This window comes from Pelodiscus sinensis, chromosome 14 (genome assembly GCF_052426305.1).
Source record: "Pelodiscus sinensis isolate ZL-2025 chromosome 14, ASM5242630v1, whole genome shotgun sequence".
In the NCBI taxonomy this organism is placed as follows: domain Eukaryota; kingdom Metazoa; phylum Chordata; order Testudines; family Trionychidae; genus Pelodiscus; species Pelodiscus sinensis.
In genome coordinates this window covers 7,815,934-7,840,067 of record NC_143065.1, presented here as the reverse complement: position 1 = coordinate 7,840,067, position 24,134 = coordinate 7,815,934, and the positions used below count along the sequence as shown (strand labels likewise).

The 24,134-nt window shown below is 65.6% G+C and overlaps 1 protein-coding gene across 1 annotated transcript; it reads right to left on the bottom strand.

Annotated features, from left to right (window-relative positions):
* Positions 1 to 1,353: 1,353 nt before the first annotated feature.
* Positions 1,354 to 22,592, bottom strand: INSYN1 (inhibitory synaptic factor 1). Its single transcript, XM_075897574.2, has 3 exons — positions 22,082 to 22,592; positions 21,359 to 21,916; positions 1,354 to 2,234 (listed from the first exon to the last, which is right to left on the bottom strand). The coding sequence occupies exons 2-3, from the start codon at positions 21,509 to 21,511 to the stop codon at positions 1,539 to 1,541; spliced, it is 849 nt and encodes a 282-aa protein (XP_075753689.2). The 5' UTR covers positions 21,512 to 21,916; positions 22,082 to 22,592; the 3' UTR covers positions 1,354 to 1,538.
* Between the last annotated feature and the right edge of the window lie 1,542 nt (positions 22,593 to 24,134).

Sequence of the window (24,134 nt, the reverse complement as noted above, 5' to 3'; positions counted from 1 at the left end):
CGTCGGGGGTGGGGGCAGCTTCACCCCACGCCACTCAACTGCCCCCGCAGGCCCCAATCCCAGGCCCTCCGGTGTGTCCCTCACCCGCCCATGCACTGTGCAGCCAGTGCGTGTCCCACCTGCGCTGCCAGGACTCTACGCTCACCCGCCAGGGCCCAGCCTGGGTCCCGCGCCAGTGCCAAGGGGAGCACCAGCTGGCACTGACCTTCCTTTGCCCGTCTGGCGGCTCCTGCACAGAGCCATGAGCTCGGGTGTGTGCCCAGCACAGCTCCAACCGGCCCTTCCTGCGGCGGAGGGAGACCCCGGCAGCCCTCCTGCCCTCGCCTGGCTAGGCTCAACCAGGTGTGGGCGTCTCCTCAGCCTCCTCCTAGCCACCGCCCGGGGATGCTGGCAAGGCCCACAGCTGGCTGAGGGGGCCTGGGCCCGTCTGCCCATTCCCGTTGACCCGCGCGCTGCTCCCGGGGGTTTTCTGCTGCCCCCGAGCTTAGCTGAGTTCTGGGCTCAGTAGCTTCTCCCCCGACTGGGACAAGGGCTTTCCCATGTAGGCAGCTTGTGCCCCCCCAGCTCCGGCACCCAACAGGGTCATGCGCCGCCGCCCTCCGGCCCTGCTGGAGCCCGGCTTGGCGAGCCCTGGGCAGAGCCCAGGAGGGACACGGAGCACCAGGGCCCACGGCCAAGGCGAGACACCTGAGAAACCCAGCACGTGCCCCTCGCCCAGCTGCTGCAGAGCTGGGGGAGCCCTCCCGATGCCACCTACGGCACCCTCTTCGGCCTGCCCACGCGAGCAAGACCCAGCTGCCAAGCGCCCCCGCAGCTCAGCCCTACGCCTCCTGCCAAGGCCCCTCCAGCGGGACCGGTCTTGCTGCTTCAGAGAACGAGGCTAAAGCACACGCATACACGCACACAGGCATGCACAAGTGTGCACACACATGCACAGGCATGAATCTGCAAGCACACGGCGTGCACACGCACACACGTGCGTGCAAACTCACGCACGCACTTCACCACAACCCCACTAGAATACACGGCGGGGGGGGAGGGGGGCGAATCCCCTGCTGACACTGCAGGCTGAGCGTAAGGGAAGGCCAGACAAGTGACCCGCCCTGCAGGGAATTCCGAATTCCTCCCTGCCCCGGCCCGGGGCAGCTGCTGTCCGTGGCTCCGAGAGGCAGCACGTGGGGAATGGGGCCGGCCCATTGGCCCTCCGCCGGTCGGGCCTGGCCTGCGCCGCAGCAAGCTGAGCCTCGTGGCAGTGGTCCGGGGCTGAGCCAGCACATTGCCAGTCGCGTGTCCAGCAGGCCCGAGTCCCCATAGAGCCCGGGGCTGGCGGCAACTCTCACCTACCTTGACAGTGTTATCCAGCAGCACTGCCTCGGCGGCTCCCCGACGGCGGGACCCTGGCCCCCAAGCAAGGGCTGGCCTCTGGCCGTGATGCTCAGGAGGCGGCCAGCTTGCTGTTCTGTTTTTATTATTAGCATTGATTTATTTAAATATATATTTCTGCCCCTCCCCTGCTCCGGAGAGTCCCCAGCCCCCCCTCAGTTTTTGCCTTTGATTTTCTGCTTGGCCGCTACGTAGGGCAGCGCCGTCTGGGTGCTTTTGTCCGACACGGTCTGTGTGCTGCTGTTCCTTGTCAGTTTCCGGTGCTGAGCGGTGCTCAGGTGAGGGAGGAGCTGCTGCGGCGGCGGCGGCTTGTTCGTGGGCCCGGCCGGATGCTTGTGCCCCACCTCCCCAGGCTCCTCCGGCAGGTCCTCCGGGGGCGGCAGCCCCCCGGTGCCTTCCTGGCTGCTTCCGTCGTCGTCGTCGCAGCACAGGGCGTGGTATAGCACCTTGTCACTGAAGCGGACCCGCTCCCGCATGCCCGGCGTCCTCTGGGGCGGGGCTTTGGGGTTGGGGCCCGAGCTGAAGGCCTCCTCGCTGGAAGAGTCGGGCGTCTCCACCCGGGGTCCGTTTGGGGTCAGCACCCCGCCGTTCATCAGCCGGTAGTCTGGCTGGCGGCCCGGCGGCTGCTCCGAGCCGTCCCCGGAGTCCGAGGGAGTGGAGACCTCCAGGAAGGAGCAGAACTCCCAGCTGTCGGAGAGGATGTCGGAGGCCATGAAATCCAGCTGGCCGAGGTCGAACATGCCGCCCCCTTTCTCGCTGCTGGACGTGCTGCTCACGGTGGCTGTGGTCCAGTCGTCCGGCTCCAGCTCAAAGTCAAAATCTGACGTCAGCTTGTCGATCTGGCTCACCACCTGCACGGAGACAGAGCGAGGAGTCAGGGGGCAGGGGGGGCGGCGCCCTCATCCCGCTCCATGGCAGGCACGTGGGCCGGCCCCCCCCGTAACGCGACACCACCGGGCGGGCCTGGCCCCCGTAACGCGGCACCACCGGGCGGGCCCGGCCCCCGTAACGTGACACCACCGGGCGGGCCCGGCCCCCGTAACGCGGCACCACAGGGCGGGCCTGGCCCCCGTAATGCGGCACCACCGGGCAGGCCTGGCCCCCGTAATGCGGCACCACCGGGCAGGCCTGGCCCCCGTAACGCGGCACCACCGGGCAGGCCTGGCCCCCGTAACGCGGCACCACCGGGCAGGCCTGGCCCCCGTAATGCAGCACCAGCCGCGCAGAGCTGGACTGGGACTGCCGGGGCTGAAAGCGAGGCACCAGGCCCCTACTCTCACAGCTGGCGGCAGGCTCACATTGCTCTGTCCCCGGGTCCCTAGCGGGAGCGGAGCCGCACCGTAGGCCTGCCATGTGCTAGCGTTTCCTTCCCACTGCAGAGCTAGGCTTGCACTGGATTGGAGGCCATGGGTGAGATGAGTTCTGGTGGGACTCAGCCTCGTCTTTAGGCGAGGTGAGTAAAATGGGCCAGGATCCAGCCTGCCCCCCTCACTGCCAGCCCAAGCAGAATGTCCCTGGAGCAGCGGCCCGGTTCCAGCGAGGACTGGAGTTGCCAGGCACGAGAGGCCCGGTCATTGGAGAAGAGCCGCAGAACAGGAGCCGGGCCCTGGAAGACTCATGAGGAATTTCGCTGCTCTGGGGCTGTGGATCCCCCAGGGGCATCAGCCAGCAAAGTCTTGCCCGGGCTGGGGGGGAATGAATCGGCAGCCACGCCGGGTGCTGCGGCAAGGCGTGGAACCCGCTGGGTTCCCAGCCCGGGCCTCCCGCGGAGCGTCCCCCTACCCGTGTGCTCAGTTCGGAGATGGCCCAGCCACAGCTGCGGCCTGGGCAGCTTCTCACTGGCACCAGGCCCCCGGCTGCCGCCTGGCCCCGTAGCCAGGCCTGGCTGGTTCCCTTCTGACGGATTTGCTCTTTCCCCATCACTGAATTCCCCTTTCTCCCCCCGTCTCCTCCTCTGCTGCTCTGCCACCTCCGCCCACTGCCTCTCCCTTTGCTCACCCACGCTCTCCTGTTGGCTGCGCCAGCCTGGCCTGCCTCACACCCCCCTGCCCTTGCTGGAGGCAGCACCAAGCCACAGGCGTTGACAGGTCAGGCTCTGGGCTGGGCCACCGCTGGGGTCAGATGTTAGGGTGGTCAGGTGTTCAGTTTGCACCCGGACAGGTATTTTGGCTTTCCGTCCCGTAAAAAAACCAGAGACTGCCGGAAATGTAAAATGTCCGGTATCTCCTGTTTCCTCGGACGGAAGGTCAGCGGTGTCCGTGAGGGCGGGGGGAGCAAGGAGCACGGTAATTTAAAGGCGCAGCACCTTTTTTTTTTTTTTTTTTGCTCAACAAGTTTGGTCTCCCCCCACACCACCACCACTCTTTTTTTTTTTGCTGAACCAATTTTTCCCTGCCTGTTTGGGATTTTTTTGTGAAGGTATCTGGCAACAAACCCTATAAGACGTGGATGGAGTCAGCCTGGGGAGATGCTGTGTTAACCCCAACACGTGCTCCCCTCTGCAGGCAGAGGGTGGGGTAGCAAAGGCCGTGCCTGGAAGCCCTTGTATTTAACCCCCCGGCCCAATTTGCTTCTCATTTACACCAGACTCCTGATTTACACCAGCAGCAGAGCAAAACCTGGCCTCTCCTCACTGCCCTGGAGCGACTGATGCCCTGGCGGTGCTCCAGGTTCATTTCTGACAGGAGACCTGCGACTCCCAGCCTGGCTTGTCCCGCTGCTCAGCGCCCCGGGAACCAGCACCCCTCAGCTCAGCGCCCCGGGAACCAGCGCCCCCCAGCTCAGTGCCCCGAGAACCAGCGCCCCCCAGCTCAGCGCCCCAGGAGCCAGCACCCCTCAGCTCAGCGCCCCGGGAACCAGCGCCCCCCAGCTCAGTGCCCCGAGAACCAGCGCCCCCCAGCTCAGCGCCCCGAGAACCAGTGCCCCCCAGCTCAGCGCCCCAGGAGCCAGCACCCCTCAGCTTAGCGCACCGGGAACCAGCGCCCCCCAGCTCAGTGCCCCGAGAACCAGCGCCCCCCAGCTCAGTGCCCCGAGAACCAGCGCCCCCCAGCTCAGCGCCCCGGGAACCAGCACCCCCCAGCTCAGCGCCCTGGGAACCAGGGCCCCGCAGCTTAGAATCCCAGGAACCAGCGCCCCGGGAACCAGTGCCCCGCAACTCAGCACCCTGGGAACCAGCGCCCCGCAACTCAGCACCCTGGGAACCAGCGCCCCGCAACTCAGCGCCCCGGGAACCAGCGCCCCGCAACTCAGCGCCCCGGGAACCAGGGCCCCGCAGCTTAGAATCCCAGGAACCAGCGCCCCGGGAACCAGTGCCCCGCAACTCAGCACCCTGGGAACCAGTGCCCCGGGAACCAGTGCCCCGCAACTCAGCGCCCCGGGAACCAGCGCCCTACAGCTCAGCACCCCGGGAACCAGCGCCCCGCAGCTTAGAATCCCAGGAACCAGTGCCCCGCTGAGCCCAGCGGCTGTTTAGCGTCACAGAGCAGCACCAGCAGGAGCCGCAGTGCCTGACTCACAGGGGAGTGGGACCCTGCAGTGCAGGACCGAAGCCCGTGGAGCGTGACGTGGCCGGTCCCACAGGAGGCTGGTGCAGAGCGTGGAACCCAGCACGGGTCGCCAGAGGCCCAAGCTCTGCCTGGGCACTAGGCCCGGCCCCTCCGGCCAGGCTCTGGGAGCAGCATCGCAGGCAAAGCCACGGGCCACGGGGAAGCGGTGGCGCTGAGGCTCAGGGTCTGGGGGGGACCTGGGCTGGCGCTGGGGGCTAACGGCTCAGGCCCAGAGAGGAGGGCGTCTCCGTGGCTGCATTCAGCCCTGCGGCCGAGCTCCGCGCACCGCCTGGCGCAGTGCCACGGCTGGCTGCAGGGGAGACGGGGACAGCGCTGGGAGCTGGCCCAGAAACTGCCATTACCTGCCGCCCCCAGGCCCTTTGTTCCCTGGCCTGGGGAGCCCATGGGCCTGGTCAGCAGCGGCACCCAAGGGTGAGTGCAGGGGAAGGCGAGTGGGCCGGGGCTATTTTTAGAGGCGCGCCCCTGGCCTGGGTGACGGGGAGCTGGTGCTCTCATGCTGCCGATGCAGCGTCTCAGTCTGCCCGGCCGGCCCCGACAGACTCGGCGCGGGGCAGGGCGGCCGGGGGAAGCGTTGGGCCGGGGGCATGATGCCCCCAGGGCTCCACGTGCCCCGCAGAGGCCAGGAGCTGCTGGAAGGAAGGCGGCCTGGGGGTCACCTAGCACGCATGCTGCTCCCCCAAGAGCCAGGGAGCAACCCCAAGGCTCAGATCTGCCCAGGCGGACGCTGCTGGAAGGCCCAGGAGTGAATTCTCCTGGTGCCCTGAGCAGAAGCTGCCACGGTGGGTGTGGGGACACTGGAGGGGGCCTTGGGGAGCGGCTCTGAGGGGGGTCCCCTCTCTGCTGCAGCAGCACCCCCCTCGGAACAGGTGTCAGAGGGGAGCCGCAAGGCGTGGTCCCGTGGTGCCTCGGACTGGCCGGGGTGTGCGGTGTGGCCAGGGCAGAGCCAAGTGTGGAGCCCCCTGTGCAGACCCCCAGGCGGGGGCCACGTGCGGAGATGGAAGAAACTCTCCTCCCCTCACAGAGCTACAGCAGGGAGGAGGCTCCCGGAGCCGCTGGGGAGGGGAGCTGGGCGCCCAGCCGAGTGTGCAAGCCCAGAGCTGGGAGCAGCAGGTACGGGGGGTGGGGAGCTGCGGGCCTGGGACCGAGGGGCTCTGCCAAGCCGGCCGGAGCTTCCAGGGCCTGACCCCCAAGGGGGCCAAGTGCATAATCCACCTGCCCTGTGCCTAGGCTCCCCACCCCACCCACCGAACTGCCCCCTGGCTGGCACAGGCCCAGAGGCTGTTACAGGGGTGGAGGGTGCAGGGGGTTCCGCAGAGAAGACCCTGGCCAGCTCCCAACGCGCTGCCCGGGGCCCCCGTGGGCTGCGGGATCCGGGAGCTGGAAATGTCACCGCGGAAGCCGGTTCGCTACCTGCCGCCTGCTTTATTTCACTTCAGCTGCGGGATCTCAGTCAAAGATTTAATAATCATTTTCCCTCCACATAATACAGCCCTGCCGTGGCGTTCTGGGGACTAATTATATACACAAAGGAGAGCGGGGAAGGAAGCAGAGAGGGGGAGAGAAAAGGCTGCTACAAGAGTCAGGGATAAAATGGACGCCTAAAACGTCACGGGAAAATTCCCAGGGCTGGCGCGCGGCTGTGTGAGGCGGCAGCACCTCCCCAGGAGGAACACGGCTCTAAACCAGCGGCTACACAAGGGGGGAGTTTAGAGACAGGGCTGGCCTAGAGCGCTGCGTCCTAACCCCCCTGCTCTTTGGGGTGCTGGGCTGGGGCCAGAGAGTGCAGCTGCCTCTTGTCTCTGGCGCAGGCCGAAACAACCATCCCACAGGCCTGAAGGCAGAAAGGCAGCATGGCCCAATGGCTAGCGCCCAGGCCAGCCACTAGGCAGATGCGGGCTCTCACCCTGGCCTGGCCCCTGAGGGAGTCGGCTCTGGCTGGCTTGTGTAAAGCCCGACCTGTTTCTCAGCCGTCTGCCGCGTGGGCAGCGAGCGCTGCGCGAGCATCCAGGCCGAAGCGGGTGACCCGGGCACCTTTGCAAAGTAGGAATGAGCCGGAGCAGGAGCCACCATCCCCGCTGCCCGCACCATGCGGGGGGGACGAGCGCACGAGCGTCAAACCCGCCTCGGCTCTGCCGTTGCAAATCGAAACCCAGCCGGCGCGTTTTCACTGCCGCAGCCAAAGCCCCTCCCCCCAGGTCCATTGCAGAAAGGGTCTCGTGTCTTTCAGCGCCGACAGCCCTCGTCTGCCATGGGAGCTGCCCGGGAACAGCCGCCTCCTACCCCCGAGCGCGGGCGCCCGGAGCCCCAGCGAGAACGGCCGGGGGCATGTCCCGCTCACACATCCCGGGCCTGGCTCCGTTACCTTCAAGGGGTCTCGGCCGCCCCCCACAAGACCCCAGGCCCCCGTGGAAGTCGGCAGAAGGGCAGATTCTCGCACTGCCTCTGTGCGGTGACTGCGGCAGTTTCACGGGATTTCGCGCTGTGGCGGCGCGTTGGGGTTTCGCGTCTCCTGCACCCCCGTAAGCAAACTGAGCAGGGTCACTCCGCTCGTGGCCTAGGGAAGTTCGGGTCCTCTGCGTGGGAACCCGCCCTGGGGACATGGGTGCTCCCCTTGACTCGGGCTGGACGTGGAGAGGCCCCACATGAATTGGATTCCCTCTGTCCATTCGCTGCACCGCTCCAGGGGGACTGGCACAGGCCTGTTCTCGGGGGTCACACCTTGCACTGGGCTTGATCTCTGGCCAGGGTCTCTCGGGCCGGGGCCATGAGCCCAGCGAGCCTTCTCTGGACAGCCAGGGCGGCTTCCACACCCGACGCTCCATCCAGGGGGGTCTTCCCCTCCCATAACTCTCTCAGCAAGCCCAGAGGCTCCTCTACAGAGGGTAGGGGCCTCCGAGCAGCTTTCCCGTGTCTTGGGCCTTCCCGCCCCTCTGGCAGGAGTCACAGGACCGGCAGTACCGCTGCACGGCTGTAAAGATTCCCGGCCAATAGAAGTGTTGGAGCAGCCTCAGCCGGGTGCTCCGGATCCTGCGGTGGCCCCCAACGGGGACATCGTGGGCCAAATACAGCAGCTTGAGGGGGAAGACCAGCTGCCGCTGGACCCCCCCATGCCCTCACCTTCCTGGGGGGAAGCCATTCCCGGAACAGGGACCCCCGCTCCCACAGGAATCTCTCCTGGCCACCTCTCCCCCGGGGCTGAGCTGCACGGAGGCCAGCCTGGTCCCTCAGCCTCTGCAAGGAGGGGTCTGCCTGCACCTCAGCCTGGAATTCAGCCGCTGGGGCAGGGATCGGGACCTGTTCCCCACCTTTGCCTAGGTCCGGAGTCCCAGCCTGGCTGGACCCTGTGTCCACTGGGATGGGACCCTGAGGACCCTGTCAGGAGTCCTCCCCTGGACCCAGGTTGCCAGCCCCTTGCTGGCTCTGGCTCCGGGCGGTGACTAGAGCCCACTGGGATTCATGGGGCCACTCCTCCAGGTCATTCCCCATCAGCACCTCGGTGGGCAAGTGCGGGTGCACCCCCACTTCCTTGAGACCTTCCTTGGCCCCCCATTTCAGATGCACCCTGGCTACAGGCACCTTAAACGGTCATCTATGCCCTTCAGGGTCAGCTGAGTGTTGGGGAGCATACGGTCTGGGGCAACTATGTCGGGTCGGGCCAGCGTCACCTCTGCCCCCATGTCCCAGAAACCCGTCACCTTCCTCCCATCCACCTCCAGGGGTATGAGGCAGTCGCTCCGCAGGGGCCGTCCTGCCCCCACCCGGTACACGGAGAAATCCTCCTTCCGAGGGTCAGACCTCCCAGGGGAGGTGCACTGAGCATCCTTCCCCCCACTCTGAGCTGAGGTTTTCCTGCCAGCCCCTGCCTCTGGGGCAGCCTGCCCTTCCTCCAGGCCCAGCCAGTTAACCCTGGAAAGTCTCAGGTCATGGGACCTGGTGCACTGAGCCCTCTCGTGGCCTTTTTGCCCACAGCGATGGCAAATTAGGCCCTGCGGGCCCCTTTGGGCTGTCTCTGTCCAGGCCCTGGCTGGTTCTCTGGGGCGCAGATGACTCGTCTCTTGGGCTTGCCTCGTAGTTGACTCCCTCCGTCGCTCAGCCGAGATCCGGTCTCTGCGCGGTTCCCTTTCTCTCCGGGACTCCCGTTCACACCCGGACCGGCTCTCCGTGAACTCATCCGCCAGTCTCCCGGCCTCCTGGGGGTTCTCTGGTCTTCGGTCCTTGAACCACAGCCTCAGTTTGGGTGGGCATGTTTCGTAGAACAGCTCCATCATGATCATCTTGAGCAGCTCCTCTGTGGTCTGGGCTCCGACTCCAGACACCCACTTGCGGCAGTATTGCGCCAGGCGGGAGGCCAGGTCCACATAGGTCTCCCGTGGATCCTTCTGCACCCCCCGGAACTTCTTCCTGTACATCTCGGGGGTCAGCCCAAATTTGTGCAGCAGGGCCTCCTTAACTCGGTTGTAATCCCCAGGCTGTAGGTCCTCCAGCTGACTGAGCACTCCGGCCGCCTCCTGGTTCAGTGCGGGGATGAGCTCCTGTAGCCAGTCAGCTGGGGGGACCCGTTGCAGTCCACAGGCCATCTCAAAGGAGCTGAGGAACCCGTCTATGTCGCCCACATCCTTCAATTGGGCCACCAGGAGCCTCTCCAAGCGTCTGGCAGCCCTGGGACCCCTCCCCATTCAGCGCAGTTGGGGCCCCGCCGTTTCTCTGCTCTGCCACGGCCAGCTCATGCTGTTGCTGCCTCTCTCGGTCCTGGCGGTCCCTCTCTTGATCCTCTACTTCCAATTCCTTCATCTGCAGCTGGATCTCCAGCCGCCACAGCTCTGCTGGGCTGGCTCCTGCCCTAGATGGGCTACAGCTTGCAGGGCTTCCCTGTGAGGCAGTCCGGTCTCTCCGGCGGGCTCCAGCGCTCTGCCCCCTCTCGGAGCCTGAGACATTCCCGGGGGGGGGGGTCTGGCTGCTCCCCACTGGGATAGGATCCCGGCCCCGTGGCTGGTCATTCTCCTCCAGCTGGGCAATCAGCTGGGCCTTGGTTGCCTTGGCTGAGCCTTGGCTGGGGGCAGGGTTTTGGGGTGCAGGAGGGGTTCAAGGCTGGGGGCAGGGGCTTGGGGTGCAGGAGGGGTTCATGACTGGGGCAGGGGCTTGGGGTGCAGGAGGGGTTCAAGGCTGGGGACAGGGGTTCAGAGCTGGCTCCATCTGGGCCCTACTTACCTCCGGTGGCTCCTGGGTGGGGGTTCAGTGGGGCTAAGGCCGGCTTCCCCCTGCCCTGGCCCTGCACCAGTCTCAACAGCAGCCAGCAAACTCCCTCCCAAGTGCTCTTGTGCCCCCTCTCTGCTCTGTGGATAAAGGATACAGGGTGGGAGGGGGCACCCTGACACCAGCGGGGGGAGGGGCAGCTGAAGTGCCAGCACTTGACAGCCTCTTGGCCAAACCAGCCAGAGGCTCCCAGAGGGACCAGTAGATCTCGCTCGACTGCTCGGTGACCTCTACTCTATCAGTTCTGTTGCCCTTCTCTGAACCTTTTCCACTGAAGTCTCTCTCTTTTGAGATGAGGCAACCACATCTGTACGCAGGATTCCAGATGTGGGCATCCCATGGATTCATAGAGGCAGAAATATGTTCTCTGTCCCTTTCGTAATTCCCACCATTCTGTTTGCTTTTTTGACTGCCGCTGCACCGAGTGGGTGTTTTCAGAGAACTATCCACGATGACTCCAAGATCTCGAGTGGTAACAGCTAATTTAGCCCCACCATTTTATATGTAGAGCTGGGATTACTCTGCATTAATCTACATTACAATTCTTCTGCCATTTTGTTGCCCAGTCACTTAGTTTGGTGAGATTCTCTTGAAGCTCTTCCCTGTCTGCTTTGGTCTTAACTGTTGCCAGCAGTTTGGGATCATCTGCAAATTTTACCACCTCACTGTTTAGCCCTTTCTCTAGATCATTTATAAATACATTGAATAGGATGGGTCCCAGGACAGACCATTGGGGGGCCCCACTAGTTACACCTCTCCATTCTGAAACTGACCATTTATCCCTACCCTTTGTTTCCTGTCTTTTAACCAGTTTTCAATCCACGAAAGGACCTTCTCTCTTATCCCATGACAACTAACTTTGCTTAAGAGCCTTTGGTGAGGGACCTCGTCAAAGGCTTTGTGGAAATCTAAGTACACTCTATCCAATGGATCCCCTTGTCCACATGCTTGTTAACCCCTCAAAGAACTCTAGTAGTTTGGCGAAACTTAATCTCCCTTTACAAAAACCATGTTGACTTTCCCCCAACAAATTATGTTCATTGGTGTTTCTGACAAGTCTGTTCTTTACTATAGTTTTAACCAATTTGCCTGGTGCTGAAGTTAGACTGTAGACTTGCTAGCCTACAGATATATTTTCTTACGTATTACTTATTTCCTTAGGGTTTGATTATACAATTATCATAATAGGTCACAGTAGGTTTATATTAAAGCAGTTTAATATGCCGTACTTTAGTGTACTGCCTGTAACTCAAGGGACCTATAGGCCACATCCTGTGTGTTGAACTAAGGCAAATTTTGGCTTACATATTCAGGACCTTTCACCTAGATAGCAAAATCAACGTGTGTATATTTGGGACCTTTCACATATATAGATAGTGGTAAAATAAAGCAACGTTTAATGGCATAGGGGACTTCCACGAATACCCTCCAACTTCACAAATACACCCCACCTTGGAAAAACCCAAGGTAACTGCCCAGATCAAATAACTGGGTAAGACAAATAAGAAACACTCACAAAAAGAACCATGGTAATGAACTGACATACGTGACTAAGTTGAGACGTGCAGACTGTATCTGAGTTCACTACACGAGAGTCGCCATAATGGGGGTGCTGCAAACCCCGAGGTGCACAGCTGCAAACACAGAATAATTAAATACTGGGCCTGATCCTGGGACAAGGACTTGTCCCTCCTTCCAGCCACATGTCAGCTACACAATCCAAATGCAAGAGGACTGGCGGGCCCGTCATTGCCAGGATCGCCTCTAGAGCCCTTTGAAAACCTGGCGTCACTTTCGCTCCCCTCGTCACTGGGTGCAGAACCGATTTAAAAGGCGGGTTACAAATCTCCTTCCTGCAGTTTCACGTTTGAGTCCTTCCAGGGCCCTATGGAGGGCACGGGCCCCGGCCTTCCTGTTCCCTGCTGCACCAACTCTGCCAGGCTGAGAAGCCCCACAGCAGCCTGCGTCTCAACCCACAGCCCCTCCGGGGGCTGTCCTGGCCGCGGAGCACGTGTGCATCCATTTGACAGCTTTGTCCAAGGGGAGGCAACAAGTCACGAGTGGACTTGGGCAGTCAGACTTAGTGGTTGGGGCAAGAGTTGAATAACCTGATTCTAAGGTCAGAGAGCCAGATTCGGAGTCCAGGGGCAGGAGGCACAGGGGTGGGCTGGGCAGCCAGGAACTGACATTACACACAAGATGTCCTGTATCTCTCCCCCCATGCTTAAATAGCGCTGTTGGACCAGTGCTATCGGTGGGGCAGGCACTCCTCCAAGCACGGGCTCCGTTAGCCACTCAGTCCCCCAGTTACTAGCAAGGTGCCAGATGCCTGCACAGGCTGCCTGGGACCCAGGGCTCCGAGTTCCAGCCTGCAGCTGGCTCTGGCTCAGAACCTCCCTCTTGCCCCACCATGGGATCGTCACCCCCCAGCTGTCAGGGATTGTCACCCCCGGGCTGTATGCAGGCAGTTCTGGGCTCCGTGAGCCAGCTGTTCCACACCATCTCCATCTCCCCTGCCCTGCTAGCATGGCCAGGCCCAGAGTCCCTCTAGCTCCCACCCGAGCCAAGCGCTGGGCTCCGTGGCTCTTGGGGATAGTTCGGAACCAACTCGGTAAGCTCAGGCCTGGACCAGAGTCTCAGCTCTGCAGCTTGGAGCCACCTCTGGGTTTCTTGCCGGATGAACAGCTTGGCCCCAGCTCTGGAATGCCTGGGACCCAAACGCCAGCCCGGTTCCTCCGCTGCCTCCAGCGGCACAGCGCTACACGAAGAGGGTGCTAAGGAGCAGCCCTTCCGTGCCAGCTGCTGGCACAATGCCCCCTGGCGCTCACCAAGGCCAGCAAGAGGCGCCTGGTACCCGTTTCAGGCCCGCTTGGCTCAGTTCCACCCTTGGTGGCTCAGAGAAAGGACGGTGCCACAAGGGGCCGTTTGGCGGAGTCAGCAGCACCTGTGAAATCAGTCCAGGCAGGTGCCCATGGGGGAGCGGGGCTGATTGTGCCACCAATCTGAGATGCAGACACCCCGCTGCCGGGCTCCAGAACGGCCTCAGGCCACTCCCGAGGAATGTGCACCCGGAACGGCCTGTAGGATGCTGTTTCAAACCGAGGGACTGAGTGAAAGGCTGGGATGGCGCAGGCCTCCTTTACCACCCCTCAGCCCACCCTGCATGATTTCCCTCTGGCTTCCCTGCTGCACTCCACGAGGGCGGACCCCCAGGGGAGCCGGCACAGCGCCGTCTCCCACAGGTGCTGAGCTGGGGCCGACACGGGGTCCCCGCTCGTCTGGCTGCCCGGTGACACCCCGAGGGCGAGGCAGGATGTCGAACTCGCACTGCTGCAAGCCCCGCTCCCACGGACTCCAGCCCCCCGCAAGCAGGGCCCCGTGCCCGGTGCTGGACACTCTGACGAGTAGCGCGGGGCCAGCCCGGCGCTGCAAAGTGCTCGTCTCACAGAGCGTGGGGGACGCGCCCTCGCAGGACTGAACAAACCCAGCATGCAAACACAGCAGGCAGCCTGCCCCCCGCCAAGGACCAGCATGAGGGAATCACGCAGCCCCCTGCCCTGCAGCCAGCCTGCAGCGGAGCGGGAAGCACGAGCAATGGAGACACGCCCGCGGCCGGGTCTCTGAGCACGGCGTGAGCTAACCACGCGCAGCGCTGCCCTTTCCGCTGGAGACCACAGGGAGGTCGGACAAGCTGCACGCGACGGCTCTCTAGCTAGGCCCGGAAGCAGGGGGTGCCAAGGGTGTGAACACCCCCATGGCCCTCATGGGGCAGAGCCTGCCGGCGGGGGGAAGGCTGGGGCTGATCCCCTGCACCACGAGCGAGGCCGGGGGCAGGGCTGGGCCTCACTCCCGGGGTGGGGTAGAGAAATCAGTCCCAGCCTTCTGCCGGCCGGAGCACGCCATGGGGGTGCGCTCATACCCTTGGGGTCCATATTTATCCTCCCCCTGCAGAGGGGCCTTTTAACGGCCCAGGCAAAGGCATCCTGCTGCCACGTCAGACACCAACAGGCCCGCAAGTGAGGAAGCTCCACGCTGGTGACGGGAACCACACAGGCGCCAGCAGCAGGGGAAGAAGGCCAGGGCGCCGCTCCCTTCCCGGGGGGGGGGGGGGGAGGGGGGGAGTGAAGACATGCTGCCTAACGCCACAGCCACGTCTCTCCTTGTTTGTCATTTGCATTGATGGTGCCCGCCCCCACGCCCGCGTGCACCCCCCACTTCAGAGCTGCAATTGACACCCCCCTGGAGGGAGCAGCGATTGGGCGCTGGGCTTCCAGGAGCGGATCATTTTCAAGAAGCCGCAGCTACGAACATTTGCACCCAAGCCCAGGTCCAGCCCCTCCCCGCTGCCCCGCCCTAGCTGAGACCGAGTGGCAGCGCCATGGCTCCCTGGCACAGACCCCCGGGCCAGCCCACCCCCGGGAGCCCGCTGCTCCGGCGTGGCTGCCCTGCAGGGAGGGAGCAGTACAAGCCCCAGCCTTACTCAGTGGAGCTCCCCTTCAGAAGAAGGCGCGTGGGGGGCAGTTAAATGGGCCCCAGGATTAGACGGATGCTGAGACTGGCTTATTGGAAGAAAGCTCCCCAGCAACTGCCCTCCCCGCCCGGGGTGTCCACGCTCAGTCCGTTTCACTGCCCACTGCAACCCCGAGCACACGCCAGCCACGGCTTCCGCCCCAAGCTAGCCAGGCCCAAAGGTCCCAGCGCCCCCCCCCAGCCGCGCAGGCAGGGCACGGCCCATCCCCTGGCGTGGCCCACACTGGTGCCAGGCACCGGCCACCAAGTCCAAGCACCCAGTTCCAGGAAGACAGGAGCAGCATCACCTGCTTCAGAGCAGGTGCAACCGCCCCACAGCAGGCGCTGGGGAGAATCTGCCCCCAAGTCCCACCGGATGTTTAACCTCCCTGCCAGCCACTTAGCAACCCTGAGAACGGTGGGTCCTGTCCATCCCCAGCCGAGCCCTGCGCCTGCCTGTTACAAGCCCCCACGCCCGCCGCGTGTCTCAGAACCCCGAGAGGAAGTGGGGGGTTTCGGGGGCTCCAAGGGGGAGCTCAGTGCCGGATGTGACTGGTTCAATGTGACAAGGGGGAGGGGGTTTGTCATTGCAGAGAACAGCCCAGAACTGGAGCTGGCACCTGGTGCCCCCGGCCCTGCTCAGAGGACGCGGCCGGTCCCGGCCAGACACAGACAATGGGCAGCAGAGAGGGACCCTGGCGACCGGCCCCAGCAAGGGGAGAACACTGGACGAGGGGGGAGGCGGAGAAGAGGGGCCAGGCGACCGGATTACCTGGAGAGAGACTGGCCGGGGAGGGGCTGTTGCGGGGGGTATTGGAGGCTCTGCCGGGAGCCTGTTGGGCTGTTTGGGACAGAGCGAAGCCGGCAGAACTCAGCTGGCTGCAGGGGAGGCCGACAGGCCTGGGGGATCCTTTGCTGTTCAAAGCTCCGTAGCCCCTCCTGCGGGGCGCTGGCCGGGAGTCGCTCTGGGCTGGAGAACAGGGCTGCGCTAGTCCCTCTGGAAGTGGGGAGCCCGGGGGTCCAGAGAGAGGGGACCCCCCCGAGGGGGCTGACGGCGGAGGCAGGCAGCTGAGGGCTCTGTGAGGCACCATCCTGGAGGCGCAGACCCCCCAGGTGAGAGGGGCCCCCCCAAGAGAGGGTCACCGCAGTGGAGTGACCCCTGGGAAAGGGCTGTCTCACTGCCGCTGGAGAGGAGGGGGCTCCCCGAGACGGATGGGCCGAGCGTGGGCACGACCTGAGAGCCGGGACACCCCCGAGCCTGAATTTGGCAGGCTGGCTCCGCTCTCGCTAGGGCGCTTCCTGCCATGCCGACAGTACGCGCTGCTGCCCAGTCGCCCGGCTTTCGCTGCGTGCGCCCGGACAGCAGCAGCCCCACGCGGGGCTGTGACGTAGTGGGGGGACCTTGCTGGTTGCTATGCTGGGCAGTGGGTTGTGAGTGACCTCCACTGGCTGCTGTCTGCAGCACGGCCCAGCAGGGCAGGGGATGAGTCATTATGCTGGGATTTAGGGGCCCAGGCTCCCCCATCTCAAGGGGGCTGAGGCATCCTAGGCCTGCCCTGGAACCAGATTCCATCTGTGCTGTGCTGTATCCTGGAGAAGCAATACACTCCCTCTATTCTACTGGCTGGTGGAGTCTGTCTGTGCCATTACGGGGGTGCAGGAGACGGGGAAACCCCAACGCGCCGTCACAGGGGCAAGACCCCTCCCCCCCAAATCCGAGCAGGGGTAAGACTCGTGCTAGGTTGTTTTTCCGCAGCACCCGCCAGGGGCCCGCAGCCAGCTGCGCTCATCAGGCACTAAGGGAGCCCCGCTGCCCCTGCGCATCCCTCCCCGCCCCACCTAGGCCCACAGAACCACTGCCAGACAGGCCACACAGGGGCCGGGTGCTACCCAGGACCCTTTGCCAATGAGCAGCTGGCTGTGGCAAGCACGTGGCCAAAATTCTAGCTCTTTGATTAGCCACCTAAGTCACATGCTACACTAGGGAGCTCCGACTGCACAAGCTTTCCTGGGGCGGCTGGCTGGGGTTTGATTTCAAAAGTGGAATTCACTTTAGAGAAATATTCGGCAGTTGTTGAAAATACCTTCCAGCCACTGTGGGCAGTGCGGTGCAGTAGGCAGGGTCCGGGCCTAGGAACTAGAGCCAGGGGGTTCATTCCTAGTGCTGCCATGGAGCTGCTGCATGCCCGTGCCTCAGTTTCCCTTCACACCCTTTGTCTCTGTTGAATTCTAAACTCCTTGGCACAGGGCTGTTTCTGCGGGTGCCTGCACAGCATCTACTGCACTGCCACCCAGCGCAAGGCCCCAGCTCCCTTGAGGCCTCGAGGGCATGTGGAACACAAATCAGCCAATTTTTGGCCACCAGCAGCAAAAAAGAGCCACGAACACAAGGGGAAGAGGCTCAAGAAACATTTTACTCAAGTCTGGTTCTATTGCAGCTGTCCCAGCTCGGGGGGGGGGGGGGGGGGGGACTCCCACAGTGCTGGAAGGGAAGGGGAGGTGTATGAAGTGTGGGGCTCCAGTGCCCCAGAGGCATGGGGGAGGACAGCAGATGGGGAGCACAGGCCACAGGTGGAGCCCAGTGGGCCACGGGTGCAAGTTGCCCACCACTGGTCACAACCCACTCACTAGTCTTGGTCGCATATCGCTGGCTTATAATATGGCTGGGCTGTATTGGTGGGCGGAGTCAGTGAGTGGGCGGAGTCAGTGAGTGGGCGGTCAAGCGTTCTCCAACAGGACGCCACCCAGCGTATTTAAGAAAATAATTTGGAATTCCAGGGGAAAAATCCGGGTGCTGGCTTCCGAGAGCGCGCCCTGAAAGGGTAGACGGGACGACCATCGTGGCCCCACGTCACCGGACCGCTGGCGAGCGCACAGGCCACAGGCTGCAGCGAGGCGCCTGTCGCTGCTGCTGGCCTGCGCACAGACAGCTCAGTGGAGATGCAAAACCGGCTTCAATTTGGATTGTTTTGTAAAATCCTTCCCACGACCTGGCTCCGCGCGGCTCTTCAGAGGAGTCTGACGGGGCGGGACACTGGTTCGACGCCAAGCGAGCGCAAGTGCCCGCAGTGAACGAACAGAGGAAAATGCCTCGCTCCCTTTGCTTGCGGGCTCAGCAGCCAGCGGTGCCCCAGTGCGACGCGCCGGCCCCTGCTCAGCAGGATCGCACCCCCCAGAGCTCTGCTCCCAGCCAGCCAGAGTGGGGCTGCTGCCCGGACACGGAGCGTGCCCACTTTGGACGGCACAGCATTTCCCTGGCAGGGACTCCCTCGGGGAAGCTGGTTGGTGCCAGCTGGGAATGAGAGGGGTTATCCCAGCTCTTGGGCAGCTCAGCTTCTTCCCAACATCCCTTGCTAACCCTAAGCCACACAGCTGGCTCCGATGGGCACTTGCCCCGGGATCTCGGTGTCTCCTGGCGCGTCACCGATGCATAGCTCCAGCAAACACACCCGCAGCCCCGAGAGCCTTTCCCTGGGGCGGGCAGCTGCATTCCTGGGGGCAGCGAGGGGCCGCTGTTCTGGCCAGGAAGCGAAGAGGAAGAACGCATGAGCACCGTGGCCTTTGGCCAGGAGGTCGGAGATAAGGCCCTTGGCGGCTGCGAAAGCTTCCAGCGGGCCTTGGAAGTGCACTGATGCTCAGGACTGCCACGAACCTCTCGCCAGCTGGACACCGAGCCCCCGCTCAGCCCCGAGCCCAGGGTCGGCTTCTGCCACACAGCTCTCGTGCGTAAGGTCTCCATCAGCTCTGGGCGGCTTGGGCACTGGCTCATCCAACCCCCCTCGGCTTTCCCTGGAGATCCCCTCCCCACGCAGCGTCCCACAAGAGTCGCAGCTGCAAAGTCAAAACCACCCAGGCTGCGAGAATCCGGCCTTGAGACGAAGGACTCCAACCTAGCAAAGAGCACCCTGGCCACCTCCCGCGGGCAGGGCTCCGCACCCACGTGGCCAGCCAGGGGCACCCCTCCAGCACCAGGCTGCCTGGATCCGGCCCAGTCCCAAATCAGCCTGCGACACCGGGGGTTCTGCCAGGCTGGTTCTCGGGCTGTCACGAGAACAAGGCTTGGCCTTCCTCTCCAAGGGCCCCTCCCCGGCAGGGCAGACAAGAATCGTTCCCCGTCGTACAGGGGAGGGGAGTGACGAGAGCCCCCTGCCCAGCCCCTGCTCCAATCTGCCCAGACGCGGCTCTTCTGCAGCGACCGCCGCGATCCCAGTCATGGGACAGGCGTTCGGCCCGCAGCCATCAGCCCGCCTGCCCTCGCGCCCCCCTCCCAGCCCGGCTCTGCCCCGCCGGGGCCTCCTCTCCCCCCTGCAGGAGAAGGGCTGGAGTGGTCACAAGCACAAGCCAGTGGGCTTTTCTGCCCATGCTGAAAGCCCCCCAGTGCGCCACACGCGAGGCCAGAGGCCGAGCAGCCCTAGAGCGCGAGGGGAGCGGGCGCGTTCCTGGCTCTCTGCGCCGAGCGCGCCAATTCCAGGGCCTGATCTTCGCTCAGACTGGCAGAGACTCCCCCAGCGCTGGCGGGCTGAGCTCGGCGAGGTGCAACGCGCCACGACAGGCACCTGCCCCTCTGCAGCCTGCGTGGCCACCAACCCGGCCAGCAAGGCACACGGCCCCGTATGCGACTGAGGCTTGCACCCCCCCCCCCCCCCCCGGCTGGCTTCTCGCGGCGCTGCACTAGGGTTTGCCAAGAAGGATTATCTGGGCCAAGCCCCAGAGGCTGTGAGCTGTGGCCAAGAGGTGGCACGGAGAAGACGAGGCCTTCCTAGGCCACCAGGGACTGGCTCAGCCAGCTCCTCCCCATTGGGACGGGTGCCACGGGCCTGGCCCCCCGCATCCACGGCCCAGTCTTTGCTGCCTCAGCGCCACGGGCCTGGCCCCCCGCATCCACGGCCCAGTCTTTGCTGCCTCAGCGCCACGGGCCTGGCCCCCCGCATCCACGGCCCAGTCTTTGCTGCCTCAGCGCCACGGGCCTGGCCCCCCGCATCCACGGCCCAGTCTTTGCTGCCTCAGCGCCACGGGCCTGGCCCCCCGCATCCACGGCCCAGTCTTTGCTGCCTCAGCGCCACGGGCCTGGCCCCCCGCATCCACGGCCCAGTCTTTGCTGCCTCAGCGCCACGGGCCTGGCCCCCCGCATCCACGGCCCAGTCTTTGCTGCCTCAGCGCCACGGGCCTGGCCCCCCGCATCCACGGCCCAGTCTTTGCTGCCTCAGCGCCACGGGCCTGGCCCCCCGCATCCACGGCCCAGTCTTTGCTGCCTCAGCGCCACGGGCCTGGCCCCCCGCATCCACGGCCCAGTCTTTGCTGCCTCAGCGCCACGGGCCTGGCCCCCAGCGGACTCAGGACGGGGTTTAGGCAGGTCCCCGAGCAGCTCTCCCTCCAGTGGTGCCAGGCATCTCCCCAGCTCAGGGGCACGGGGCTGCATGGGACGCTGTCCACCAGGCAGGCTCAGGCACAAGACAGCCTGAGCAGCAGCACGAGCCAAGTCAGGCCACTGAGCCAACCCGCTGACCCTGGGAGCCCGGTGTTGCCTTGCACACACGCTAGCGCAGAAACCAGCCCGGCCCAAGCCAGCCTCCGGGCGCTTCCCTCTGAGGCTGCTGAAAGCTCCCGATTTCTGACCCCCGGGCTCCCCTTGCCCCTTGGGAAAGCTGCGCCAGACCCGGGGCCTGCTGCTGGGGTAAGGCGGGAGAGGAAGCCACACGGCTTTCCACCGGCTGCCAAGGCGCCCTGAGCTCTGGGCAGGCCCTGCTGGAGGGCTGCCCGGTTTGTCCCGTCACAGCCCTTGCGCCGTGCCTGGCCCGACAGAGGCCGCCCGCCCCAGCCACCAAGGGACCTGGAGAGCTCATGGTCAGGGCAAAGTTTGCTTGCATGGGCCAGGCGAGGAGCTGGCGGCCCGATGTGGGGGGCTCCTGGCCCTGGGATCCCAGGGTACTGGGAGATTTGCTGCATTTGACAGTTTTATTCCAACTCCCAGACCCGCCCTCCCCCCCCCCGCCCCCCGCAGGCTGCTCCCCTCCCCCAGGGCAACATGCCGTGAACTGGAACTAACCTTGCAGCCGGCAGCACCGTGCTGGGACCCTGTGAGCACAGGCTGCCTCCTCTCCCCTTTCCTTGGAGGGGAACAGAGCAAGGCCATGACCTGCCCAGACCCAGCCTGCCTGCAGCACACAAGTCCCACCAGCCCCTGGGGAACCAACCAGCCTAGCACCGGCACTGCACACGTCTAGCTCACGCCTGGGGTTCCCCGCTCGGTGCATGGGGCCTGATCCACAGGGGCAGGCACCGGTAGCTCTGCACGGGGCCTGATCCTGCCTGGGGTTGGCCACTTAAGTCAGACGCCTGGAGGGCAACTGGGAGCCCTTCTCCTACGTTCTCCAGCCCAGGGAGCAGGCTGAGGCCCTGCTGGGATCCAGCCTTGGCACGTCTCCAGCCAAAGGCTCCTGCACCTGCAGCTAGAGGGAGGCACAGGAAGCGCCGGGCTGCACAGCAGGCAGCAGTGGGGCGCACGGGGCAGGGCCATAGGGAGACCAACCCCCCTCCTCTCACACACTGTGCCCGCGCCAGAGGGACCCCCCAGGCCGGGTCGGGGCACAGTCCGGCCCTGCTCCAATGGGGGGTCTCCGGGCCCTTTGCCCCCGCAGCGCGCTCACCTCCCGCAGCTCCTTGGCCACCTGCTTGAGCTCCCGCAGGATCCCCTCCAGCTGCCCGATCACCATCTTCATGCGGCACCGGATCCGCTCCCGCTCGCTGCCGCCGGCGGGCTCCTCACGGGGCTGCGAGTCCGCCGAGCCCCCGGCGCTCATCCTTCTCCGGCGGCTCTGCCCCAGCCCGGCCTGGCGTCCGCGGAGCCCCTCCCGGCCGGGGAGAGCTCACCATCTTAGCGCCCCCGCGCCTGCCCCAGCAGCTCACGGCAGCGGCTCGGAGCCAGCCCGCCGCACGCCCATGGGGCTGGAGCGCTGCCGGGCGCACGCAGATCCCGGCCCGGCCCGGCCGGCTAGCGAGGGAGGGCGGGCAGCGCACGGCTGCGAGGGGCTGGCCGGCTCGCCGGCTCGGGCATGGCCCCGGCTGCTCCGCTACGCCGCTCCGGGCCCGCGGCCACCTGTCCCGGCGAGCTTCGGGGCGCAGGGGCAGCGGGGCGAGCTCGGGAAACGCCTCGCTAGATCCACGGCGGCTTCCTCGGCGGGGCGCGTCCGGGGTCCGCCGGCCTCCTGCGGAGAGAGCAGCGCGTTACGGGGCGAGCCGGCCGGGCCCCAGCAGGCCCCGCCCGAGCCGGGACCCCCCCGAGTTGGAGCCGGCAGCAAACGGAACCGCCCCCGCCGCGAAGTTTACGGCCCGGCCCCCCCGCGCCGCGAGCCCAGCCAGGCGCCACTTACTCGCCCAGCCGCGGGGACCGGGCCGGCTCCGCGCCCGTCACCAAGGCCCGCGCCGCGCCTCTGCCTGGCGGCTGCTCCCGGGAGAAGCCATCCTGCGCCGTGCCCGGCCCCTGGGCGCGCCCCGGTGCGGCTCTGGCGGCGGCGGAGCGGAGCCGCTCACAGGGGGCGGGGGGCGGCCGCGCCGCGTGCGGGGGAGGCGGCCGGGTTCCCCGCCTCGCCAGCGCCGCTCTGCAGCGCCACTCGCCCGCCTGCGCCCCGGCGGCCCATCGTGCGCCCCAGCCCGAGAGCCGCCCCCGGGGCCGAGGCCCCGCAGCCCGGGGTCTCGCCGCTGGCCGCGCCGCGCCGGAGCTAGTGCCTGGCTGGGCAGGGCTGCAGCGGCCGCTCCTTGCGCGCTGGGCTCGGCCCCGGGCTGGGCGCCGGAGCTGCCCACATGGTGAGGTCCCGCGGCTCAGAGCCCGCCCCGAGCGGCCACGGAGGGAGCCGCAGTGAACGCGCGCCCTGCCTGGAGCCGAGCCGGGTCGGGGCTCTGCGCACAAGCGTGCGCCTGGCAGCGAGGGGCAGAGCCAGGCAACGCAGCCGGCGCTTAAAGGGGCAGAGCGCGCCGGGTCCCTGCGGCGGAGGAGCCGCCAGGCGAGACCCTCGCTCCGGCTGGAGCCCTGCAGTATTTGGCAGGGAGGGAAACTGAGGCACAACGCGAGGCAGAGCCGTGCGCCCTCCTCCCGCGGCCAGTGGGGGAGCGGGGGCTAGAGCCCTGGGCTGCGCTTCCCGGGTCGGTCTGCTCGGTCACAGGCGGGCGAGGCCTGGCCAGGAATCCCATTCCGCCTCTGCTGCAAACCTTCCCGGGGCACCCCCCGGTGGCCACCCTAGGCCTCGCTCTTCCCCTGCGTGGGCCCTCGGGCTTCCCGCACAGCCTCTGCCCCAGGGGGCTCCAAGCCAGCTGGAGAGCCCTGGTCCTCTTGGGAGGGGTCTTGTGGGCCCAGCAGCCAGGATCACCCCCAAGTGCGGGGGCAGGGAATCCAGAGAGGGGTTGTCACTAGGCCCGGCAGGAGCATGGTGGGCTTGGTAAGGCAGCTCCCTGCCTGCTGCACAGGGGCCCAGGGATCTTCCTGCAGGGATGGTCCCAGCCCCATGCGCAGGAGTCCTAGGCTGGCCTGGTTTGCGCTGCTGGGAGCCAAAGGAGCCGCAGGCCACGGGCACTGCACAAAGACGAGGCAGAACCTCAGAGCGGCTGGGGCAGCCTCTCCTTCCCTGCCCGTCGCTGTGCAAACGCCCAGCACCAGCCACCCCGCCACCCGGAGCAGGGCACCCCCCCGTTCCCAGGGGGGCGGGATTCGGCACAAGGCGGGCGCTCTGGAGCTGCTGGGGAGGGCGGGATTCAGCACAAGGCGGGTGCACCGGAGCTGATGGGGAGGGCGGGATTCGGCACAAGGCGGGTGCACCGGAGCTGCTGGGGAGGGCGGGTTTTGGCACAAGACGGGTGCACCGGAGCTGATGGGGAGGGCGGGATTCGGCACAAGACGGGTGCACCGGAGCTGATGGGGAGGGCGGGATTCGGCACAAGGCGGGTGCACCGGAGCTGATGGGGAGGGCGGGATTCGGCACAAGACGGGTGCACCGGAGCTGATGGGGAGGGCGGGATTCGGCACAAGACGGGTGCACCGGAGCTGATGGGGAGGGCGGGATTCAGCACAAGACGGGTGCACCGGAGCTGATGGGGAGGGCGGGATTCAGCACAAGACGGGTGCACCGGAGCTGATGGGGAGGGCGGGATTCGGCACAAGGCGGGTGCACCGGAGCCGCCAGGGAGGGCGGGTTTCGGCACAAGGCGGGTGCACCGGAGCCGCCAGGGAGGGCGGGTTTCGGCACAAGGCGGGTGCACCGGAGCCGCCAGGGAGGGCGGGTTTCGGCACAAAGCGGGCGCTCCGGGGCCACCGGGGAGGGCGGGATTCGGCACAAGGCGGGCGCTCTGGAGCCGCCGGGGTGGGCAGGATTCGGCACAAGGCGGGCGCACCGGAGCTGCCGGGGGGGCGGGTTTCGGCACAAGGTGGGCGCT

Bases quoted from the DNA above. Each gene is read 5' to 3' on its own strand.
- INSYN1 (XM_075897574.2), bottom strand. From the start codon at position 21,511: ATGAGCGCCGGGGGCTCGGCGGACTCGCAGCCCCGTGAGGAGCCCGCC. The intron at 2,235-21,358 runs GTGAGCGCGCTG...GTCTCCGTGCAG, and splicing joins TGGCCAAGGAGCTGCGGGAG to GTGGTGAGCCAGATCGACAA.